The sequence below is a fragment of the Pollachius pollachius genome (assembly GCF_949987615.1).
Source record: "Pollachius pollachius genome assembly, chromosome: 2".
NCBI lineage: Eukaryota > Metazoa > Chordata > Actinopteri > Gadiformes > Gadidae > Pollachius > Pollachius pollachius.
The window spans coordinates 18,746,670-18,770,669 of record NC_136935.1 but is presented as its reverse complement, the minus strand read 5'-3'; the positions used below and the strand labels follow the sequence as shown (position 1 = coordinate 18,770,669).

The window sequence follows — 24,000 nt, the reverse complement described above, 5'->3', positions numbered from 1 at the left end:
CCAAAGAAAGCTGGAGAAAGGCTGAATGTGTCTAAGAATAGAGGGTGAGGAGGGGGAGAGGGGAGGGGGGTATTTGAGTCACACGGTAGGCCACAACTTCCTGTTTTCACTCGCCAAGTTTACTCTCCAAAAAAAGAATGGATGACGGAGAGGAGAGGGATGGATTGTTCCCTCAGGTAACTCCCCCCGCCCCGCCCCCAGTACCTCCCTCCCTCCCTCTCCGCTATCAGCCCATCTCTCCTCCCCCACCCTCCCTGCCCCTGTTTTTTTCCTACTCACATATTATCCTCTGGTGTCTTCCACCTTCAGCGCCTCTGGTACAGAGGCGCTGGAGGTGCTGGAGGCGCTGGAGGTGTCACTGTTAAATGAACAGTGACTTCTCCCTTTGTTTTAGATTGTTATATGACGTTTGTATACAGGTTCTACGTCTGCTTAACTAGAAAAATCGAACTCCGAGCCAGTAGGAGTGTTCGCACCCAGCGAGAACGCCCCTTAATAAGTGCGTTGGACGTGCTGACCAATCACAGCAGACTGGGTAACTCAGTCTGCCATGACCCATAACCCAGTCACAGCAGAGGTTGGGCCTTGAAGCAACATGATACAAAACAACATTTTTGAAAGACGCTGAAATTGTTTTTGCAGAAATGTGTGAGAATAATAAGGGGTATTTTAACATACAGGCATGTAACCCTATTTTAATGGTACCCCAAATTGCAATTATTAACAGTGAAAAAGTATTATATGGGATCTTTAAAGTAGGCCTGCACGATTCGGGGAAACATGAATCACGATTTTTTAGCTTTGAATTGATATCATGATAATCTGCCACGATTTTTTTCGCGAATCGATATCGCAATTTTAAAATGATTTAATAACCATTTATCGTGCAGGCCTACTTTAAAGGTCCGATGGCATGCTACTTTATGGATGCTTTAATATAGATATTAGTGGGTCCCTAACACAGCATTTGAGGACTTTCCCGAAATTCAGCCGTGGTGCAGAATTACAGCCACTACGAGCCAGTCGCACATTGAGCTTTCCCCAAACGCGTCTGTAGCTTTAATGCAAATGAGGAGGAGAGAGGCGGGTCAAGGAGGAGGCTGGGCGTGTGGCCCTGAGCAGCTTGTGGCAACGGTACCATGCGCTCTGTTTACAGTGGGTGTATCGCAGTGGCGAGGCGCACACAGCCTTTGGCCGTGTTCTGTAATTATTCTAGAACACTGGTGCTCCTGGAGCTCTAAATCTAAATAATATCATATTATACCTAGATATCTATATCATATAATATATATTATCACGGCCAAAAGCTGTGTGCGCCTCCAGACAATATTATGAATCTCGAACAACTGCGTCGGGTTCTCCGACATCTCTGGTTCTTCCACTTCCACATCAATCTGAAGTAGACTGAACCGCGACATGGAGGAGAAAGGGATTGTTGCCCACGATTGTTCACTGCCGGAGCCTCGCTGCCCGCTGCCAAGGGACCACCACCTTGGCAGCGCCGAGGCACCAACGCCTGGGCAGCAGGCAGCGGGCATCGGTCAGCGCAGAGGCGTTGGTGCCTCGGCGCTGCCGAGGTGGTGTTCCCTTGGCAGCGGGCAGCGAGGCTCCGGCAGTGAACAACGCCTGGGCAGCAGGCAGCGGGCAGCGGTCAGCGCAGAGGCTGTGATGCCCCTTGGTGGTGGTGCCTCGGCAGCGGGCAGCGGGGTTCCAGCGGGAGACAATCGCAGGCAAAAATCCCTTTCTCCTCCATGTCCAGGTTCATGTACTTCAAGAAGTCAAAGCCAAAGTTCCTTTCCCCCAATTCCTTCTCAACCATGGCTGAGATAACCCCCACTACAGTCTCGTGCTCGGGCATGCGTCGAGCACTTCTACGAGTGTTTAGTTTTTTCTCGTTCATGGTCTTGTTGGCCTTTGCCTTTCTTTTAAGCTGCTTCACAAACACGGTGTGCTCTGCGTCTTCCACCGGAATGGAAAACTGTGCACAGGCGGGCCGGATGAGAACCTTGTCACCAAAGGTGTCTGACCATGGCAAGCAGGCATCAGCGGCTCTCATAAAGCAGTATGTGTTGGGCTTGAAACGAGTGTTGAGCTCCATTATCTGCTTGTCCAGTATGTCATTCCAGAATTTCTGTAGGTCCGAGTTTTGCTGTACAGGTGATGATTTGGCCAGAGTAGAATCAACGTGCGTATTGTCTAACCTGGTCGGCAACTTCCACATGTTGTCAGTTTCCACAAATCCCACAGCCTGTTCTTTCAATGTGCCATGGTGCAGGTATCTGACGTATACTGCCACTAGCTCTCTTTTTAACAAGTCTTTGCACTCATCTGCTAAAATCGCATAATATGTGTCCGGCTCATCATGCAAATCTGCTTTTATTTTTTTGACAAGGAGTGATGCTGCAATTTCCAGTATCTCCTTTTGTGTAGTGTGGGGCAGTAGTTTACCATTCTTGGGTAAGTCATCCTTTTTATTGCTGGGTCATATTTGGAAACCAGGTCAAGTAGTTCCAAAAAGTTACCCTTGTTTAATGCATCTGGGTTTTCCCGATGCCCACGCAATGGGATTTCTTGTTTTGCACTGAACAGGACGAGATCTATTACCATCATGATGTGCTGTCTATGTCTTTCAATGAAGGACTTGTCGCTGGTATCGTTGTTCAGCTGGTTAATAATATATCCCCGTCCTGGCTGATGACTTTGCTTGAAACCATCCATTTTCCCCAGCGCTGCAGCATGTGCCCTGCTGGCTTCATGTTTGCCACAACCCTCAGAAAAATGTTTCCAGTCTTTTAAGCCCATATGAATGAATCTAGCCTCATTAGCTGCTTCAGGGAAATGACGACAAGACTTACAAAAGACAGCATCTCTTGATATGCTGTATTCCAGCCACGGGAATTTTGAGTACCACCTGTCAGAAAAACTTCTATCTTTCCCCGATATGTGTGTGGCTGGGAATGTACAGAGTTTGGGCTGGCTTGCAGGCTCATCGATTGATGACAGGTCTAGCGGAGGTTGTGACAGGTCTTCTTTGGGAACGGCGTTTATAGGCTGCTGAACCTTGTCTCCTCCTATAACACATAAAACGCTATCATAACCTCTGCCAACTGCCAATGTTATTTTTCTCTCCAGAAAATGTGCATACAGACAGCCAGACGCTAACGTTAATGTTAGCCTAACTGTTAGCCTACTTGCCTTGCAGGTGTGAGGGGGTGGCTACGGGAGGACTTGATGGGGAGAGGGCGGCCGAGCAGGATGGCAACTCGTCACTTGTAACCGCGTTACTTAAAATGGCAGGAGTTTCCTCCTCCTGCTCCTCGCAGTGTTTCTTGCTGAATTTAAATGAAAACAAGCTGCTTTGCTTTGTGTTTCATGTTAGCTAATAGCTAGCTACCGTCTGCGTCTGTGTCTTTGAGCTTGCTTGAAAAGCTTGCGCGCCAACGTCATTCATTTCATTGGATCACTTGCAGCCTGTGGGTAGGCAGTCCACACGTGGGGTAGAAACAGCTGATTGGCTGAGAGGCTTTTGCTCAAATCTTTCCTCAGGCGTTTTATGGGATGAACAGCTAGAATGAAAATCACTCACTACTCACTATAGGCCTGGGTCAAAATGGGTAGACCTAAAATGTTAGCGCCGCGGTGGCCCGGAGCAACGTTAACAGCCCAAATAGCCTCCATGCATTGGCTAGTGGCAGCGTGGAACGCTTCAAAATCTGCATTTTTTAACCACTAATATTGCTCAAAATAGCACCAAACCTCTGCAGTAGCATGACTGCTGATGGTCCCTACACATAAAAAAAATGCATCAACAACTTAGTTCCCGTACCGGGAGTTCATTTAAAAATACTTTTTTAAGTCTCTGCCTTACCGGTAGGTCCATGTTTACAGGAAGTCCATACAAGTCAATTAGCGAAAGTCCTCGGATTTAAAATTCCATGGAAATGCATGTTAAACTCCAATAATTGTTTCTTACACAACTTGTTTTTCCATTTATTCCAAGCTCTCGACAACATAACAATCCAGCATCGCCACAACGGCTGGAAACAACTCACTGTGCACAACCACGCAAATGGCTGCCGTAATGAATATAATAGATGCGCCAAGTTTAATTTGTTATTTTATGTGTTGAAAAAGTCCCTGGGTTCAATTTTTGCCGGAAATACACTTTAAGGAATGCAAGGAAGGAGAAATACAACATGGACAACAACTCTTCTTCTTCCAACAAGCCCAGAGCAAGGACCGCTGCTTTGGGTCAACACTATATCACCTATTTCTCTAGACTGGGTAGCCCCGCCCATTCTGCCGGTGATTGGAGTTCGCCCTGCACAAGGGTCTGGAGAATAGAAAAGTATTCTCCAGCAAGGACTCTAACAAGGGTCTGGAGAAAGAAGAGCAATACATTTCTTTCTGCTTCCGATACGTTTTTGCGGGAGCCAATCACCAAGCTGGCTGTTCCCCTTCGTGCGCTATTGGCTGGTTTAACACAATGACGACAGGGAAGTGACGCAAGCAGCAAACCGCGTACAGAGTCAGTTGAACTAGGCCCGTTGATCACGCCTCTTGTGCTGAAGAAAATGACAGCAGCTTCCCCAGACCAACGTGCAATCTACGATTGAGTTTGGTCTGGCAATAGCCAGACTACTATTTCTCCCCTTACATACTAAAAGAAACACATTTGTATACAAAATAATCATAAAAAATATATATCATAAAAATATTCTTGTAATTATAATGATCTTACCAAATTGACTTTCATTGGTCGATAGAACAAACAATGCAGACCAGTTTGATTAGAGGTTTTGCAAGCTGTAGGGACTCAAAACTTGTGCTTGAATCAGAAAATGTCTCCTGATTGGATAAGGGAATACATTGACTTTCAATCACAGGTGTGTGAAACCCAGCAAAAAAAAGAAAAACAGCAGCTTTCATATGATTGATTCAGGAAGAGCGGAGCGATTGACAGAGAAACACCATCATTCAATTCAATTTTATTTGTATAGCCCTTAATCACCATTACAGTCTCAAAGGGCTTAACAGGCCAAATATTTATGACACCCTTTACCCAAGCCCCCACAAGGGCAAGAAAAAACTCCCTTGAAATTAGCAAGAAATCTTGAGAAGAAACGCATAGTAGGGGATCCCTTCTTCCAGGGATGGTCAGGAGTGCAATGGGTTCCATAATTGACATACAGGTAAATACATGCACATCATATTAAATTGGTGATGTGGTGCTGGCCGGTTAACCATGAGGAGAGTCCAGGCATCCAGTCCAGTCACCGCAACACGCTAGAACAGACAGAATAGTGAATTAGAACGGAAAAGTACATAGTGAGTCCTTCAGGTAGGATAGAGATAATCCATGCAAGGATTATATAGGTTAGCAGTAGCACCTTAAAGTCTGATCTGAAAGTTATTGGTAGCCAGTGCAAAGAGGCGAGAATAGGTGTGATATGATCAAACCTTCTCGTTCTGGTCAGCAGTCTAGCTGCAGCATTCTGTACAAGCTGTAGACTTTTCGTGGTAGAGTTTGGTAGTCCCGAGAACAGTGCATTGCAATAATCCAGTCTTGATAAAACAAATGCATGAATCAGTGTCTCTGCATCCGCTGCAGATAACATTGGTCGGATTCTTGCAATGTTTCTCAGATGGAAAAAGGCAATTCTAGCTATACTTCTAACATGTTGGTCAAAGCACAGTTGACGATCAAACAGGACACCAAGATTCTTGACAGATGCACTCTGTGGGGTGGCGAGGCCATCCAACCACAGTGAGAAATTCTTTCTGGTCCCGCTTCAAGTCGATTATTATCAGCTCTGTCTTCCCAGTGTTAAGCTGTATTAAGTTTTGTGACATCCAGCTCTTCACCGCAGCCAGACAGGACTCAACCCTTTGGATCTTGGCCGAGTCCCCTGAATCTACAGGAATGAAGAGCTTGGTGTCATCCGCGTAGCAGTGGAAACTAATTCCGAAGCTGCGGATAACGTCGCCCAAGGGAAGCATGTAGACTGCAAAAAGTAATCGACCAAGGACCGACCCTTGTGGTACGCCAAAGCGTAGTTTCAGTGCTTCGATTCTGAACCCTCATGGAGCACAAATTGTGGTCTATCTGTGAGGTACGATTCAAGCCAACCAAGAGCCGTACCCCCGAAACCAACATAGTTCTCAAGACGGTGAAGAAGAGTGCTGTGGTCGATCGTGTCGAACGCAGCACTCATATTATACATAGAGCAAAATACAAGCATTGTGCTTGTATTTTCATCCAAAGCAAGAAGGATGTCATTTACAACTCTTGTAACAGCAGTTTCAGTTGAGTGGAAATTCCTGAACCCCGACTGGAAAGGTTTGAAGAGATTGTTCCTCATCAGATAATCAACGATTTGCTTTGCTACAATCCTTTCCTGTACCTTGGACAGTAAGGGCAGGTTCAATATAGGCCGATAGTTCCTGACTAATTCAGGATCTAGGCCAGGCTTTTAAGTAGCAGTTTTATCACCGCAGCCTTGAAATTGGAGGGAACAATTCCTGTTGAAAGTGAGAGATTCATAAGCGAGAGGAATGCAGGCCCCACCGTGGGAAGAAGTTCTTTAAGAACCTTGGAAGGGAGAGGATCCAACATACAAGTTGTTGGTTTCGATGCCTTTATCACCCCTTTCAAGTTCAACCAGAGGAATTGCCTTGAACTCCAGCAGAGTTGCATCAGAGTTCCCCATCCTACTGGGCAGGACCCCATCCTGCCCCGCAGGATGTATAGGACAAGCTGCACGGCAAGCATCAATTTCCTCTCTAATCGATTGAATCTTATTCTCAAAGAAATCCATGAATTCACCTGCCACGGTGGAGGAGCCCACGATGGAGGAGTCTGTTTCTGTCAGAGTCAGACTCTTCACCGTGTCAAAAAGAAACTTGGGATTGCTTCTATTTAAGTTGATGATACTGGAAAAGTAGGCGTTCCTGGCAGTAGTCAGCGCACCCTTCTAGGTGAGCAGACTATTGTGCCATGCAAGATGAAAGACCTCAAGTTTAGTCGAGTGCCCTTTGCGTTCAAGGATTCTGCAGCTTCGCTTTAGGGCGCGCGTTTCTGCATCAAACCAGAGAGCCGGTTTTTCAATGATCGTTTTTTAATTGTAAGCAGAGCAACTGAATCAATGGCAGCAGACAAGGCAATGTTGAGGTCATCAGTAAGGCACTCCACAGAACCCCTATAGTTACAAAGAGGAGCAAGTGAACTGGGTAACTTATCTGCCATAGCTGTAATGGTTGCAGGGGTGATGCGGTGACAGCTGAAAGTAGCCTGCTGATCGTCGCAGGGGCAGGATACCACCACCTGGAAAGTGAGCAAAAAATGGTCTGATAAAGCTGAGGTGTAGGGAGAGACCAACAGCTGTGAAATGTCGACACCGCGGGTCAAAACGAGGTCCAGCGTGTTTCCACCGATGTGGGTTGGGTGCTGGACGAGCTGTTTGAAGCCAAGCGTATCTGTAATGGACAGAAAAGTCCTTGCGAGGGCATCAGATGGGTTATTCACATGAATGTTGAAATCCCCAATAGGCAAAATATTGTCTGAATATGTAGCCAGATCAGCTGCAAAATCAGAAAACTCATCAACAAAAAGTGAATACGGTCTTGGGGGACGGTATACTACAGCTAAAACGAAAGAGTCGTTTCGCTTGTCGGGGAGCTGAGGAGCAGAACGCGAGCACCTCAAAGGATCTGAATATATATCTATTCTTTGGCTTTAAATTAAGCTTAGAATTAGATAGCAGGGCTACTCCACCACCTTTCTTTACTTCTCTAGATACTTGGGCGCTAACGTAATTGAGGGGAGTAGCTTCGTTTAGGGCTAGAAACTCATCTGGTTTTAACCAGGGTTCACAAATGCCCAGTATGTCGATCTTATTATCAACAATTAGATCATGGACCAAGAGCACTTTAGATGAAACAACCTTATATTCATGAACCCTATTCTGAGTGCTTCCATTTTATTATTTTCAGAGGGAGTCCGGTTAACACTCAGCTCTGAAGAGGTCAAGGGGAGGGTGCGATTACGACTGGTCGCGGCCCTCGCCTGCGGGTTTTACACCTCGAGACAGTGCGAGGCCGCACCACTGTACATAGGGCCCTATCTTGCATCCGGCGCAATTGACTTTCTCACTGGCGCATGCGTCGTTGCTAGTTTGGAACTGGCGCAGAGCGTTCTTTTCCCTCCTGCGCCACGCGTCGGTAAATTAGGGAATGATCTTGCGCCCCAAGGGGCGGTTCGGCGATAGGAGGAGGCGTGTTCTGGCGCAAACGTTCCCTGGTGCTATTTTGCAGTTTCAGAAACCACTTGCGCCACAAACCAGGAAATACATGGTTTAAAGTCAGTGACGCGTTGTTCAGATGCTATTTTAAGGGCGCATGCATAATGTTGCTTGTGCACCTCGCGCATACACTTTGCTTCTCTCATCTACCTAGCCACACATTCTTGGTAAATTATTTGGGAAAGAACAGCTGATACAGCGGTAATAAGTTGTACTTTTAAATCAATGCATCTGCAAACACCGTACAGCAAACACATATTTTCTTGACACAGACATCATGTACATGCCCATAACTATTAGGATTGATGAGTATTTGATCGTGAGAAAACATTGTTTTACAGCGAGTGAGTGTTAAAAAGAATGAATGAATACGGGCGCGCGTGTTTGCGTCCATCTGTTTAAACACACGCAAACTAAACACGTAACGCATAATACAGTCCATGGCAATATATTAACGGGGGGACACATGCATATTAGGAACACAATTCGATAACGATAATGCATACAACTGCATTACTGATAAGAAACAAGGTTTATAATGTATTGCGTATATCATTAAATAGAACCACAGTTACCGCATATCATATGTGTGTTAAGTTTTCTTTGCCGAAATTTATTTGAGGACCCAGTATTTCTGAAGTTGTGGAAGAAAACCTTATTCCATGTGTGAAATAGGCCATATTATTTGGCCATAAACTGAGCCATTTGAATTTTGTAATTCATGTGCATCTTTCTCATCGGCGACTGCAGACGCGCTGTCAAAATATCAACTCGTCAGATTCAAATGCGCTCATGGCTCTTTAAGGGGATGGGAGCTGGCACTCTCATTGGTTTATTGCACATTACGCCCAAACCACTCCTACGGGTAATTAGGCTACCTCAGACAAACCTTTTTAGATTTGCGCCAGGCGGAAGAGTCATTTTTGCACTGGTAAAATAGCGACATCGCCATAGAACCGCCCACAAAGCTACCCGCGCTTGGCGCTTCTCACTTGCGTTTCAGACCGTTAAAATAGGGCCCATATAGGTACAGCGTTTTTTTCAGAGGGAGTCGGTTCCGAAAGTGTTGTTAACGTGACCCGACATGCGGTTCAACATGCGATTTGACATGTGATTTGACATGCGATTTTGCACCACCGTACAGGTACAGCTTTATTACAGCTTTTTTTTTACAGAGGGTGTCTGGTTAACACTCAGTTCTGAAAGAGTTGTTAACATGCGATTTGACATGCGGTTTAACATGCGGTTTGTCTTGCGATTTGTCATGCAATTTTGCCCAACCGTACATATAGCTACAGCGTTATTTTCAGAGGGAGTCCGGTTAACACTCAGCTCTGAAAGGGTTGGTGCAAAAGATACATCATCCTGATAAACTGGTTCAGCTAACCCACCTGCTGTTCTAGACTCTGCAACGTTAACTATCATGTTGCTAGCAGGTTTGCTAAACTCCTGCAATCCAGCGTGCTGTAAGTGGATGAGTTACGCCTGGCTAAGACATCTATCTAGGTTATTTGACATAATTGAGGCGCCTAACCCAGTAGGGTGAAGGCCGTCTCTCATGAGCGCACCAGGGCGACCCCACAAGGAGGACCAATTATCTATGAAACCAAAGCCCTGCTCTGAACTATATCGTGCCAGCCAGCGATTTAGAGACAATAATCGACTATAACGCGCATCATTACCCTTATCGGGTAGAGGGCCAGAGAGAATTAATGGATGCCGACACATCTTTCTGGCAAATCGTTGTATCCTAGCATCGTTGGTGCCGACATGAACTACAATGTTGTCAAAACTAGTGTCGGTGTTTGGTGCATCTAATCTAACTCCGCACTTGGTCTGACTGCATGCCAGCACCCTAAGATTAGCCTCAATGTCGGGAGCCCTGGCCCTGGGTAGGCAAATAACTTTCGCTGGCGAGTGTAGTCTAACTTTACATGTAACAGAATCGCCTATGACTAGCGTTTTTACCCCTGAAAAAGACTTGCGAGGCAGGCTGCTGTCAGCCTTCACAAGTGGTGCTGCCGACAGGATTGCCTTGACGGAGTCACTGCTAACGATAGCGTTAGCTCTACAAGTCCGCCTGGCTGGTCTCTTCTCTATACTTTCTGGAGTATCTTTTCTTTATGCTCGCTACCCTTTCATCCTCTAACTGACATATACGTCTCTCTAACAGAGCTATCTTATCTATGAGAAAGGCGGAATAAGAGCAACCGGAATCCATGCTTACCGGGGTTGATGCAGACGGAGCTCCAACGAGGAAACAGCGAATACAATACAGAGTATGCTGAACAGGTCGGAGAAATAAATACCGGAAAAATAGATACAAACCGAGATAGCAGGTCGACTCTAAGCATCCTGCTAACCAAACCATTTACATTTACATTTACATTTACATTTACATTTACATTTACAAACCATCATGTATTACACTGATTCACTATATACTTTTAAGGTAATTGGATGAAATTAAGGATGATAAGCTATTTCCCAGTTTGCCAGGGATATAGCCTGTCTGCCGGAAACTTTTCATGACTGTACTTTCAGTATGTCTATAATCATATTAGGTAAATATTTCCTAATTTTCTCTTTCTAAATTTAAATTGGATCCTCAGAATAAGAAAAGATGATATAGTACTTCATTAATCCCAGACAGGAAACTCTTTATTTATTGTGTGTAATAATTGCTTGCAGGGCTGTAGTCCACCAAAGAAAATATCGGTTGACTGAAATCCGACGACTCTTCGACAAATCGATTGGTCGTTGGGGGTAAAACAAATCGGCAATCTTATCTCTGGATGAACTTAATGGTCCACAGTGCGCTGAGTGCACTCTACTCTAACTGGTAGCCCAAATATCACCTAAGTGCTATGTTGAGGAAGCCAGTGGCTCTCAGATCCACTCTTGGTCCGAGTCCGCTTCGGTGTTAAATGGGGCGCAGACCGGCCACTGGGCGCCGCGTCCTGCCGTGCTGGGATTAGAAAGACAACCCCCACCGGAAGATCTCATTTGAGGTGTCCTGCGTTTAATGTAACGAGTCCCAATGGATGGCGCTGCGATGCGGCCCAAGGGGCCAATTCTGATGTGTTCACACTTTAAAGTCTGTTGAGGGTTAAACAAAAGATGACTGAGTCACCTCAAGCAGACAACCTGAAGAAAGTAACTTATACCTACGGTGGTTAATCATATCCTTTTATGTCGTCCTTTTTAGCAAGAGCAACAATTTCTTTGACCTGGGACAAGGAGTTTGGAGCTAAGTAAATATCCAATAGTGATGAGCGCATCGTGAAAAATCCTTATTTTTGAACTGATCTTTTGTATGATCCGGTATGTACTTTATGTTTCTGCGAGCGGATCGTTCATTTTGTGATTCTGCACATGCTCAGAACCAAATGGAAAAGGGCCCTTTTCACATTGATTTCCCTGTTCTAAACCTTTTTATTGTGATCGCTCAGTTTGAGACAAGGTAGCAAAATTAAGACTAGTTATGTCTATAAAGCCAAGGTTTTTTGAACACAAAATGAATGAATGCATACAATAACATCTATCGGAGCTGATGTTTTCTGTCCCCTACAAAGGGGCCATGATGTTTTGCAGTGAAGTACCAATATGTGGCCAACATAAATGTAGCAAGTAGGTATGTCTTCGCTTCCTCACAAACAGGAAGATGGAAGAGAAAACAACACCACCACAACACACACAACCCACCCACTCACACACACATACACACACACACATTACAAACACAAACCTCTGACCTGTTTCACATGTATACGTTTACAAAAGCTATGAACATGCGATTTGGTTTCATGTAAACATCCTTTAAGTATAACTACTAGTACAACTACTACTACTACTGCCTCTTCTACTACTATTTAAAATTGTCTCAGGCTTATTTTTTACCACTTTGTCAATAACTGTGTATTGCATCAAACGGTAACATCAGACGTAGTAGATTAATAGCTATAGCCTTTACCCAACTCAGCCCACCAGCCAAGGTGCTGTCTTACAACCATTTCTTAATTTTCTTCTATTATCAACTGGCAGTTTGAACAAACTTCTGCTGAATACAAACATACAAACCCACACACGCACAACCACAAAACAAACATACAAATAGTTTGAGTTGTACTTTTTTGCATCAGTGTTTAGGTCCTAAATAGCTAAAACCATTGGCATAGTCCTCGTTGGTAATAAGACATATCTTATTCTTAAATAAATTTGAATATAATGTGGGTGTAATGGATAGAAAGGTCTCTACAACAAGGACACTGTCTTTTATCAGACAGGTTGTTGGCATTAAAGGATATGCTATATCAACCTTGAATAAAATAACTCAGATGGAATGCAAGAAAAAGCTGATAGAAACTACGACGATGAGGAACAAACTTTAATCAATCCGCAGATCTCTAATAAATATATATATATATATTTTTTATATAGCCTATATATATGTATATATATCGGTGCATAGATATTCCCACAGTTTCCTATATATCTGCAAATGATCTTATAAGAAATGTCGTATACCATGAATAGATGAAGCAGAAATAGGGTTGGTGTCACTGGGTTGATATACACAAGGCATTGTGTATCTTCTATTAGATTTGGCTGCTCAGGGTGTGCTGCTGATGGGGGGAGTGTGCCTGGTGCCTGGGAGAGTGTTTCGCTCCAGGTCTCGTTTCTGTGGTTACGGTGGGTACTGCAAGCACATGATTCCTTGGAACAAGGCTCATGTGATATTGGACCTCACCCACACACACACACACACACACACACACACACACACACACACACACACACACACACATTAGATACAGTGGGGTGGATGGGGTCAGCAGTAATTCAGTGTGTTGTGATGTGTGTGTGATGACAAGGTTTCAATGTGAAGCTGGGATAATGTAAACATCAGTCCATGGTGGGACGTTGGCCAGTGATCTGTGTGCTTCTTTGATCAGGACAAGGACATTCTGCACCTCCGTCACTCAATGAGGCATCCGGGCTGTAAACAACATGTTCATGTCCTCATTCCGTCTAAACGTTGACAATTTGAACACTTGTTGAAGGCTTTCCAAGTGTATCGTGTGTAGCAATGCAGAAAATATGATTTGTTGGTGTTAATAGCATTAAAGTGATGTTCAACAAAGATCCATATTTTACTTAAAATATTTTGTGTTTTTGAGATGTAATGATCCTCCAGGAAATCAGTTGCAATCTCATGAGATTTTAATTTCAAATTTGCTTCTATGGCTCCAAGCAGATTAATGGGCGGAGTCTATACTCCCTCCTGGTTATGGAGAGAAGCAGATTTATGGGCGGAGTCTATTCTCCCTCCTGGCTATGGAGAGAAATAGATTAATGGGAGGAGTATGTTTTCTCTGCTGGCTATGGAGACAAGCGGACTATTTATTCGTTGACGTCAAGATAAATATTCTGATACTTTTTGCCATATATTAAGTAGTTGTGTAGTAGACACTTCACTCTGTGATATGTTACGGATATCTTTACGATTTTAGATCCTGTTGTCCATCATTTTAGTATTATCTCATATTATCTGATAATTTTTTAATATGGTAAGCTTAATTGCAGGAAGCTGGCTGGTGGCGTTGCATCAATGTATTGACTCGCCATCCAATCCTAGTGGTATGACCTAAACATCCTTTGGAACATCCTATAGCCATCGGTTAGAATGGGGGTTTGAGGGATGGTTAACCTATACCACACAGATTGCCTCTTTCAATATTATTTCTACCTTTGGTCTTTTATTTGAGGAGATATTGCTCATACAATGATCCAGAGGTCCTGCTGCATGTAGCCCAGGCCTGGAGAGGGTGTAATGGGGGCCGGGAGGCTTAGAGCCGGACTGTGTTGTCCGGCTCTATGGGCGACCAAGCGTTCTTCCACTTTGGCCGGAGGCCGTCCTATAGCCCAGCCTCTAAATGACATCAATAAAGTACAGTCGATACATAAGTCAATTCTAGAAACTAATTGGGGGGGGGGGGGGGGGGGGGGGGGTTGGGGTGGTTAGGGTGAGGCGTTTGCTGTCTCCATTGGAGCCGAGATGCAGGCTTCTAGATACAGAGTCCTCGTCCTCCTCGGTTTTCTTCCCAATGACAGGAGATTTGATTTACAAGATGAATACAAAAATGAGGACTTTAATGATTTTCATTTGCGAGCGACCGAGCTGCATGACTGGCAGAGACTAGACTACTGGCACAGAAAAGTCCTTTATAGGGATCACAGCTGTGCACAGGAAACGGTGAGTATATGTATTCACTCCCAGCTCCTGACTTCAAATCAATGAATAAAGGCTGCCATCAGCTAGGCATACTTCTCAGCAATGGATCATTGTGTGTGGGTGTGTGGGTGCAATTGTGTGTGTGTGGGTATGTTTTTATGCAACTCTGTGTGTGTGTGTGTGTGTGTGTGTGTGTGTGTGTGTGTGTGTGTGTAGACACAAGCAGCTGGGAGCATTGGTAACTTCCAACCACCCTCTTCCCACAGTTCATGTAGAGGAGAGAACATGAGAGACGCAGTCTCCGAGAAGGTATACCATTGAAAAGGCTGCCTGACTGCGGCTCTTGCGGCTTACAGACCATGTCTCTGTGTAGTCCTATGGTGCCCTACAAAATGAAGGCTCTAAAATTTGTTACAATACGATTTACATTTTTTGTAAAAAAAAAAAAAATTTATTCAGAAATGAGGTGTCGTGAGCGAGTCCTGTGTTTGTCCCATGAGGAAGCCTCTGTAAAAATGGTTGGTGTTATTTGACTGTATTGGAGTGTTTGACGTGCTGGTAAAGTCCGTAGAGCTCCTATTCTAGAAGGAACTGAGAATCAGGGGGCTAGCAGACTGGTTGACTAGTGCCAAAGTACCAAACACCCAGCAATATCTCTCTTAAACGCACGGTAGGGCTGACTGTGTGTGTTCTTATGTGTATAATTGTGTGGGTACATGTGTGTGTGTGCCTGCATGTGCATGTTTGTCTGCTAGTGTCCTGCCATTGTTTTGACTTTCATCCGGGGATCCAGACAGTAACCAGGGCATCAACTGGCCCTTTGTTCATCGCCTTTATCCAAACCAGGTCACATGGCTCCAAAGAGGAGCATGGGAGGGGGGGGGGGGGGGAACAGGTATATTGTGGTTCTCTCAGTAGCTCAAGGAAATCTCTGCATGTAACATGAAATACTTATTTTGCGGGAAAGGTTTTGATGCAGAATACCTCAGCACATTCAGAAAACAGATTGTTGTCTCTTGTCTCTCTCTCGCTCAATTTGGATATATAGGGTACAAGGTACTGCTTTTAAACTATAATAGATGGTTCAAATAGTTTAGCTGCTTGCATTCATCCATCCAAGTGTACACTGAACTGAATGTACGACACCGCTTTGTACTATGTAGCTTGTCTCTCTCTCTATATTGGGAATACTGATTGACAGGCAGCTAGCCTGTGTACATTTACCCCTGGTTATTAAACTCCTAGCCTATGGCTGGCATTGATTTTTATTTTACGTTGCAATCGGCCGATGTTAAACTGTCACTGACGTCGCGATTGAATCAGGAGAGATGGAGAGAGATAGCCCAGTTATCCCTCATGAAGGCTTTCTCGTGCGCGGTTCTCATGACAGACGCAAGGTCTCGGCTTGTTCCACGTTTTGAGCAGACGGCATACAGCTGAAAGACTAAATGCTTGGGATGGCCCTTCAAACATTAGCACTCTGTGGCGTTGGCTTGTGTGTCGCTCAGCAGCTGAAGATAGGCTGAGAGCTGTGGGCCTTGTGGGCCCAAGCCAACTGACCTCTCAGTGACCAGAAGGCATCATCATATTATGATGATCATTACATAAAGTGTACAGGAGTGTTCCTAACCTAAAAGGAACACAACAGTTGCATGAAGAGAGAGAGTGTTTGTGTGTGTGTACTGTAGCTGGGCTCTGGACAATGCTACGACACCGTTTATTCAACAGGGACAAATTAGGCTCGGACAGACATGGCTAAACAGAAGGACAGGCTTGAGTGGCTGTCGACAAGTGTGTGCATGTGTGTGTGTGAGATTTGTTTGAAGTGCACAGACGCACTGCACACTTTACCCTTGTGTTGTGCTCTCTGTGTCTGTGTTGTTCCTTATAGTGCACCTCATTTCATTCAGCCATATAGGCAGTGTCACTTTGATGTATTACAACAAAAATACTCAAAGCAACATGGACTCTTAAGTAACACAGTGTATGGAGGGGTTCAAGTTCTAGTTTGAGGTAAATGTAGAAGAAAATATCTAATAGTAATGTAAAGGTTGTCCTCTTAAATGATACTGTTCCACTCTATTGCTGGTGTGTGTGGATGGGGGGATATCCATGTTTGAGTGAGTGTTTGTATGTTTCTCTGTTTATGTGTGTGTGTGCGTGTGTGCGTGTGTGCATGCGTGCGTGCGTGCGTATATTGAAGTGCAAAAGGGTCAAAATGACACCTAATTTTAAACGTATACTCGTTAAATAAATAAAAAGTCAAAAATAAAATAGAATGCAGTAATAACCGGCATATTTGAATGAATGTTGACAATGAGGTGTAGTTTTGACCCATTTGTCCTTCCCTTGTGGGAGAGGGGGTCTGTTGTGTGTCACTCCGAGGAGTGTGCGTCCGCGGTAAGGAGCACACTGCCTTAACAGATAAAACACAATGTCTCTCTCTCTCTCTCTCTCTCCTTTTCTCTCTCTCTCTCTCTCTTTCTCTCTCTCTCTCTCTCTCTCTCTCTCTCTCTCTCTCTCTCTCTCTCTCTCTGTTTTGTAAGGGGGATTGTCCGCCTTAAAACAATCATGCAACAATCAATCAGTCAACACACAAACTCACACACACACACACACACAGACAGACACAGACAGCACAAAAACAGCGTGGGTTTTGGAAAGATGTAATTAAGGCATTAGTGGATGCAGACAAAACAACTCAATTGCATTGGGAAAAGCTTTTTAATTTGCCTGTGTTTATGCCTTTATGTTGTGTGTGCGTACGCGCATGCATGTGTGTGCATCCACACACATACATTATGCATGCAAGTGTGTTAGGTTATTAAACAGAGATCAAACAAGAGAGGGGGAGAGCAGAGCCCTGTCCGTTAACATGCAGAGTCTACTTCAGGGAGTTGGTGATGAATAAAGCCTGGGATCCTATTTGAAAATATAAAAGTTCAATCTACATGTGCATCCATGGATGGCTTGTGTCCATTTTATTGGCACATGCACACACACACACAAACAAATACTAGTCCAAGTCATTCCTAACGATAAACTAATATGAATATATGCAGACACTAACACATACACACACACACAAACACAAACACATACACACACACATGCATTTTGCACACACACACACACACACACACACATGCACCTCTGCACACACACACAGACACACACACACAAACACACACACACACACATACACACACCATGTGATATTTGGTAGAGCTTAAGTCAATTCACTTAATTTTGTCTTGATGTGATTTCTTTGTAATGTAATGTTAATTAGCTTTTTTCTTATCTAAAGATGAACAGACAATGTGACCCTGTCAAATGGTCATTTATTTGCAAATGCTTCGTGTCCAAACTATTTGGCAATTTAGCAGACCTAGTCATAAGTTAAACTAATGACTGTATTGTGGTCTTCCTCAGCTCGTCCTCCTTAATGAAGCACTGTAACACCAGAGAATATCTATATATTTTAATAATGAAGACTATGGGCCTGTCAGGTTTTCCAAGGCCAAGTAGAGGGAGCAAGAAACCTGGTGAACCGCTGGCGTTCCTATCAACACTTATCCCTCGTCCAGCCAGCTAAGACCCTAATGTGTGTGAGTGTTGTGTGTGTGTGTGTGTGTGTGTGTGTGTGTGTGTGTGTGCGTGCGTGTTTGTGTATGTGTGTTATTGTGCATGGGTGTGTAAGTCTATGAACCACTTTTGACTTACACACCCACGCACAATAGCACACATACACAAACACGCACACACACACACACACACACACACACACAGGGGCCTTTTCCTTCCTCAGCCGTCTCTATATTTAGTGACCTGTGTACCTGTGAGTCTGAGCACGCTCCCTGAGCAGCTGATGAATGGTGGCCACTGAGTGACCTCACAGGAAGGGAGGGTGTCTGTGTGTGTATAAAAATAAGCTTTGTGTGTGTGTGTGTGTGTGTGTGTGTGTGTGTGTGTGTGTGTGTGTGTGTGTGTGTGTGTGTGTGTGTGTGTGTGTGTGTGTGTGTGTGTGTGTGTGCGTGTGTGTGTGTGTGGTGAGACACAGTAGAGGTGATAAGGAAATTAGTATTGAACTGTAGACATCATGGTTGTCCGGTTATCATGGGGCCCCTGTCACATCACTTATCCTCCTCTTCCTCATCCCGTCCTCTGCTGGTTTATGTTACAGCTCCTTTTGGCCCATGCGCTGAACTCTAATGATTACATTACATTATTATCGTATGTCAAAGTGGATTCTGCAAGCTGTTTGGAAAAGGCTGATGAGTTGAATTAAGTCAATGTACATTCAACAGGAAGGTACGCTAACATGGCAACCTGAGATGCCATGTAGGTCTTATCAATTCAGTTATGTTGAAAGATGTGCATATGTAGTCACTAGCAAGGGTAGTGCCCACTGCCTTGGTTTGTGGAAAAAGTATGGTAGGACCAGGACTCCCCAGGCCTGTCCCACCTCAAGGCGTCCGGGACGCTCCTGAAATATTCTTGGGCAGGGCTACCAACGGTCAATCTCCCCTCAGTCAGTTTCAATAAGCAGAGCTCAGGTGTGTCACAGCAACAACCAATCAGCAGGCAACCGGGTAACCAGATTAATCTGATCTTCCAACGAGCCACAACTGGCTCTCCACCTCCGGCTCACGCCTCGGCCACACCCCCACATTTGTAGCACCAACTTTATCCATCGGCCCTTTTACACAGCATCAATAAAGATAAAAAAAGCTGTGTTAAACGTCTGTGTCGCACATGTTGAAACCATACGTTTTATGTTTTTGCGGACCTTTAGATATCAGCATTTGAGATGTGAATCATTCATGGGTGCACCGGTATATGGAGATGTATCATTTAGATAAAGACCAACATCTGTAAGGACCTAATTTAGAATTAGGAGTCCTTGACCAAAGAAGAATTGTGGGATTAAAAATCTCAGTAGATGAAGCAAGCTATAGTAGTTGTTTAACCCCCCCTCCTGCCTCACCCCTACAGGCCTCCGTATTGAGCCAACAGTTGATCTGTCTCACCCTCTCTCTCTCCCCCCATCAGTGTTACCCATGTGTCTACGTTCCAAAAGGGTGAATTTGAAACAACAAATGTCCTTAAATGTAAGATATACTATATTAAAGAGATGCATTTACAGAGCTGGGTATCATTGCAAAATACTATCAAATGTATCAATACGATTACGTAAAATTTACTTTATATATATATATATATATATACAGACAGAGATAACTAAAGATAAGGTAAAATAAAAAATTCAAGTCTTCACAAATGAGAACAAAGTGAGAGTGTGTGTGTGTGTGTGTGTGTGTGTGTGTATGTGTGTGTGTGTGTGTGTGTGTGTGTGTGTTTGGCTAGGCATTCATGTACTGTCTGTGTATGTATATAGGAGTTATTTTTATAATTTTCTATCTGAGGTGTAGATTGCAACATACGTAGCACCCCAGAAGTGGTTTCTTGGAACCAGATGGAGAACATTTTGGATCAATCAAATACAACAGCTGCCTTGAAACACATGCAATCAACATGGAACCTACAGTAAAGAGTTACACAAGGACACTTAACTCAAGCTTCTGTAAAGATCTTCCCTGACTTTGTCTCTCTTACATGTCTTTCTCTTTTCTCATCCTTGTTTGGACTCACCTTGTGCTCCTGATCTTGTCCTGCTGTAGATCGACTTGGAGCCAGAGGGGAAGGTGTACGTGGTCATTGACCTCTCCGGTTCCTCCAGTGAAGGTAAGAAGGACCAACAACCCCATGAAAGGCTAATGCCAGTGTGTGTTGTCTGAATGTGCTCATTTATTATTATGTAGTAGTGTCGTCAATTGGCAAACCCTGTCATCAGGTATCTCTTCACAACATCTCCCTCTGCTTCCAGGTGGGTGTTTAACCGCCCACTTTACCACTTTGTCATTGCTATCACTGTGCCCTCGCTCTAAGTGTCATTATATTGCTTTTTTCATGGCCCGGTTTCCGCTTATGGATTTCATGAATCGGTTTAAAGGCCAAGCTCTACGGCCGTGTAAACCACATTTCATCCTCCTCTTTCTGTCCTTCATTCTTTCTCACTGTGCCTCCCCCACTTCCTCTCCTCAGCCACCTATCTCATGTGATGTGTGTGTGTGTCGTGGTTGTAGGCTGCACATGGCTTTATAACAAACAGGTTGGAAATTCATCCTATGATAGTACTTCCGCTCTCCACTGCTTCTCTTAATCCTAAACCTGAATCTTAATCCCAAATCTGTTCTGAATTTTGTACAAGTGAAAAAATTTGGGCTGCATTTTATTATCTTTACTTCGGTAGTTCCTTGTGTGTGTGTGTGTGTGTGTGTGTGTGTGTGTGTGTGTGTGTGTGTGTGTGTGTGTGTGTGTGTGTGTACAGAAATGTTTATGTTGGTGTGTGTGTGTGTGTGTGTATTTGTGTGTGTGTGAAAACCCATGAGTCAACGTGTTTTCATGGTGTAATTGCCACGGCGGCAACAGGAAATAGACATTTAGTGTTTCCTGTGTCTAGCGTAGCGTTAGACAAAGAGGGAGAAGGAGAAATAGGGACAGACACAGAGAGAAATCAGCCTCACAGGAACAGCAGAGGGACAGTGTGATGTCATCTTAGGAGTTTGTAGCCACTGGCACTGCCCCTGTTTTCCACATTATACCATTGTCAACAATGACATTACCATTGAATATAGGATAAACTAGTATAATAACAGTCATACCAGTGTTATTATAACATTATAACATTGTCAATAATGACATTACCATTCAATTTAGGATAAACTGGTTGCCACCCAATCTGAAATTACATATTTTTTGGATTATAGTAAATAAACAAGCTGGTGTTTTGCCAATGTTATTAACTAATAATAACTCCTAACTCCACTGATTTGTTTGACTGTTATGAGAGCGTACCTCGTTTCCTTTGCCTCATGCTAATGTTCTATTTGAGGATCTTGATCTCAGTGCTACTCCTCATTGTCTTAAGGATGTGCGCTGGGAACCGATGCAATCGGTCGGACTCAGGGGTTGGAATGCTGCGGACGCCCACGTGCAAATGTGTCACAATCCCAAACATGTGTCTGCTTCGGAGAATCTCCGCTGTCGAGGTGACACATTTCAGTGGATCCTGATCAGACACACATTGCGTAAAGGGTGCTGGCCAGAGTATACTACTTACACAGTCGGTTAACTATGCAAAGACATGTGCGTGTTAGCAGTATGTTTGGCCGTTGAAGTGGACAGCGTGTTTGTCATCTGCTTCCAGCTCTCTGCTTCTATACAGGTGCATCAGCAGCAGGGTCAACAACCAGCTGGTAACCTATTAAGCAATTTTTACCTGAGCCTGTACCATTATAACCATTAAGCGTTCAGCTTTTAAGTCCCACCGCCCTGACCCGTCCAAAATACCATTATGAATCATACCGTATAACTTAAATATGGTGACAACTGCTAATGTTTACTGTGGTGGGCAATAAATAAACAAACAGTTTGCATTAGAATATTTTATAGGCAGTCAGTTTAATGCTGAAGCAAACAATGTCCAATGCATCTGAGAAAAAGGAAGGAAATATACAAATAAGTTAAAGTCCACAGCTCCTACTGTACCAAACGTCAGAAGTTCAACCCACATGTGGGAACAAAAAAACTCAATGAAGGGAACGTTCCCACATGTGGGAACAAAAAAACTCAATGAAGGGAACGTGTCCAAACGTTAATCTAAAAGGGGTAATCCAATATTTTTCCCTACAAGATCCTGCCGTATAATGTTTTTTTTTTTTAAATAGGCCTTTAACTTTGACACAGTTCATAGTTTATTTTCTTGTGCTCCTCTTATTCTCCTAAAGTTAGCCATCTTCAGTGGCACGCCTCCAAACAAAACTTAAATGTGTGTGTGGCCAAATTAACGTTCAATTACCTCCAACAGTTACTCCACTTTCCAACACACCACAACCCCATGAGAAATGAATGAAAACAAAATGACAAATCCCTATTAAGCACGAGATAGGGTCTGACAATGCAACAATAACCTAGAAAGTAATAATAAAAAAAAGATTACACTATGGCGTAGAATTGTTCATGTGTGTGTGCATAAGTCAGCACAGTGGGTGTATATGGGTTGATGTGTATGTGTGTGTGTGTGTGTGTGTGTGTGTGTGTAAGCGAGCAAGAGGATGTAGGGTCATGAATTGATTAGTAAAGTGCATGTTCCTAATGGACGAGTTACATCATCGAGAGAGAGAGAGAGAGAGAGAGAGAGAGAGAGAGAGAGAGAGAGAGCGAGAGAGAGAGAGAGAGAGAGAATGAGAGTGAGATACAGGAAGAGAGAGAGGGGCAGAGAGAGAGAGATACAGGAAGAGAGAGAGAGAGAGGGAAAGACACAATCAAAGACAATGGAAGATGAGGGCACTAGGAGAGGAAAGGAAGGATCACATGAGGACGGAATGTTTTGGATGAAACATCGTTATTTAGTTACTTTGGTGTTTGTGTTCTTGAAATCCAAAAGTGTGGCCGTGTTGCTGAATGTGCTTGTGCAGCTGTACGTGCAGGGTGCCTGTGCATACATAATGACGAGGAGAGCTATTGATAGTCCTTCATATTGTCATTAGTTTAATGCATTTTCTTTTGTAACTGTACGGGCTGAGAACTGCCCTCTACCCATTAGCACATAGACGCATGCATGCACACACAAACACACACATGCACACAAATACACACACGCACACACACACAAACACATACTATGATTTATACTTGAATGTACTTGTAGGACTGTATTTCCATGGCTAATCCTGCAACACATAAACAATCTAGTGAAAAGCCAACACTTCTTACACTCGCTATGGTCATTTAACCTCTTTATACCGAAATGGCCCGTGTTAGGGAAAACCCCCTCACCCCCATTGCAAAGACATTTAAAGGCATTTAACTACCTGAGAAAGCAGTAATGTGTGACACCCCTAGAAAGATTATATTCTCAACTTTTAGTTTATCATTACCATTGTTCGATGAAAAATAGACAATTCCAACCCCCGAAAAAATAAGAAGAATTGATACACACAAAACTGATAACCCTAACCCCTAACCCTAACCCCAACCCTAACCTGCTGAACTAGAGGCCAAAGGCAATCAAGAACAACAATTATGTCATACCTTTGTTGTTTTTGTCATCAAAGTTGTGTTTGAACACATTAAATCACCATCAACGGATAGTCCGATATCTGGGCATCATTTTAAACATGGGGTTTACAATTAATGTATAGTACCTAAGAGAGGGTTTTAGTGGAAATTGGTAAATTGCCTTAAATCAGAACGGAGGTTCTTCGTCGCCATCTGATGTGGTTGCAATTGTGATTGTTTGGCTTAGTGTCATTCAATTATATCCTGATCGTTCAATAGAAGGTTCAAGTGTCACTATTGTACATTAGGGTCTCACGATATCTACCTGTTATTCCCAGAAAC

General features: G+C 43.8%; 1 protein-coding gene across 1 annotated transcript in view; it reads left to right on the top strand.

Annotated features, from left to right (window-relative positions):
• The window catches only part of LOC307071507 (protein kinase C epsilon type-like), a 68,479-nt gene that overhangs the window by 9,062 nt on the left and 35,417 nt on the right, over positions 1–24,000 (top strand). Inside the window, exon 3 of the mRNA XM_079730502.1 lies at positions 20,217–20,280. Coding sequence (XP_079586628.1) covers positions 20,217–20,280 — 64 coding nt within the window. The remainder of the gene's footprint in view (positions 1–20,216; positions 20,281–24,000) is intronic.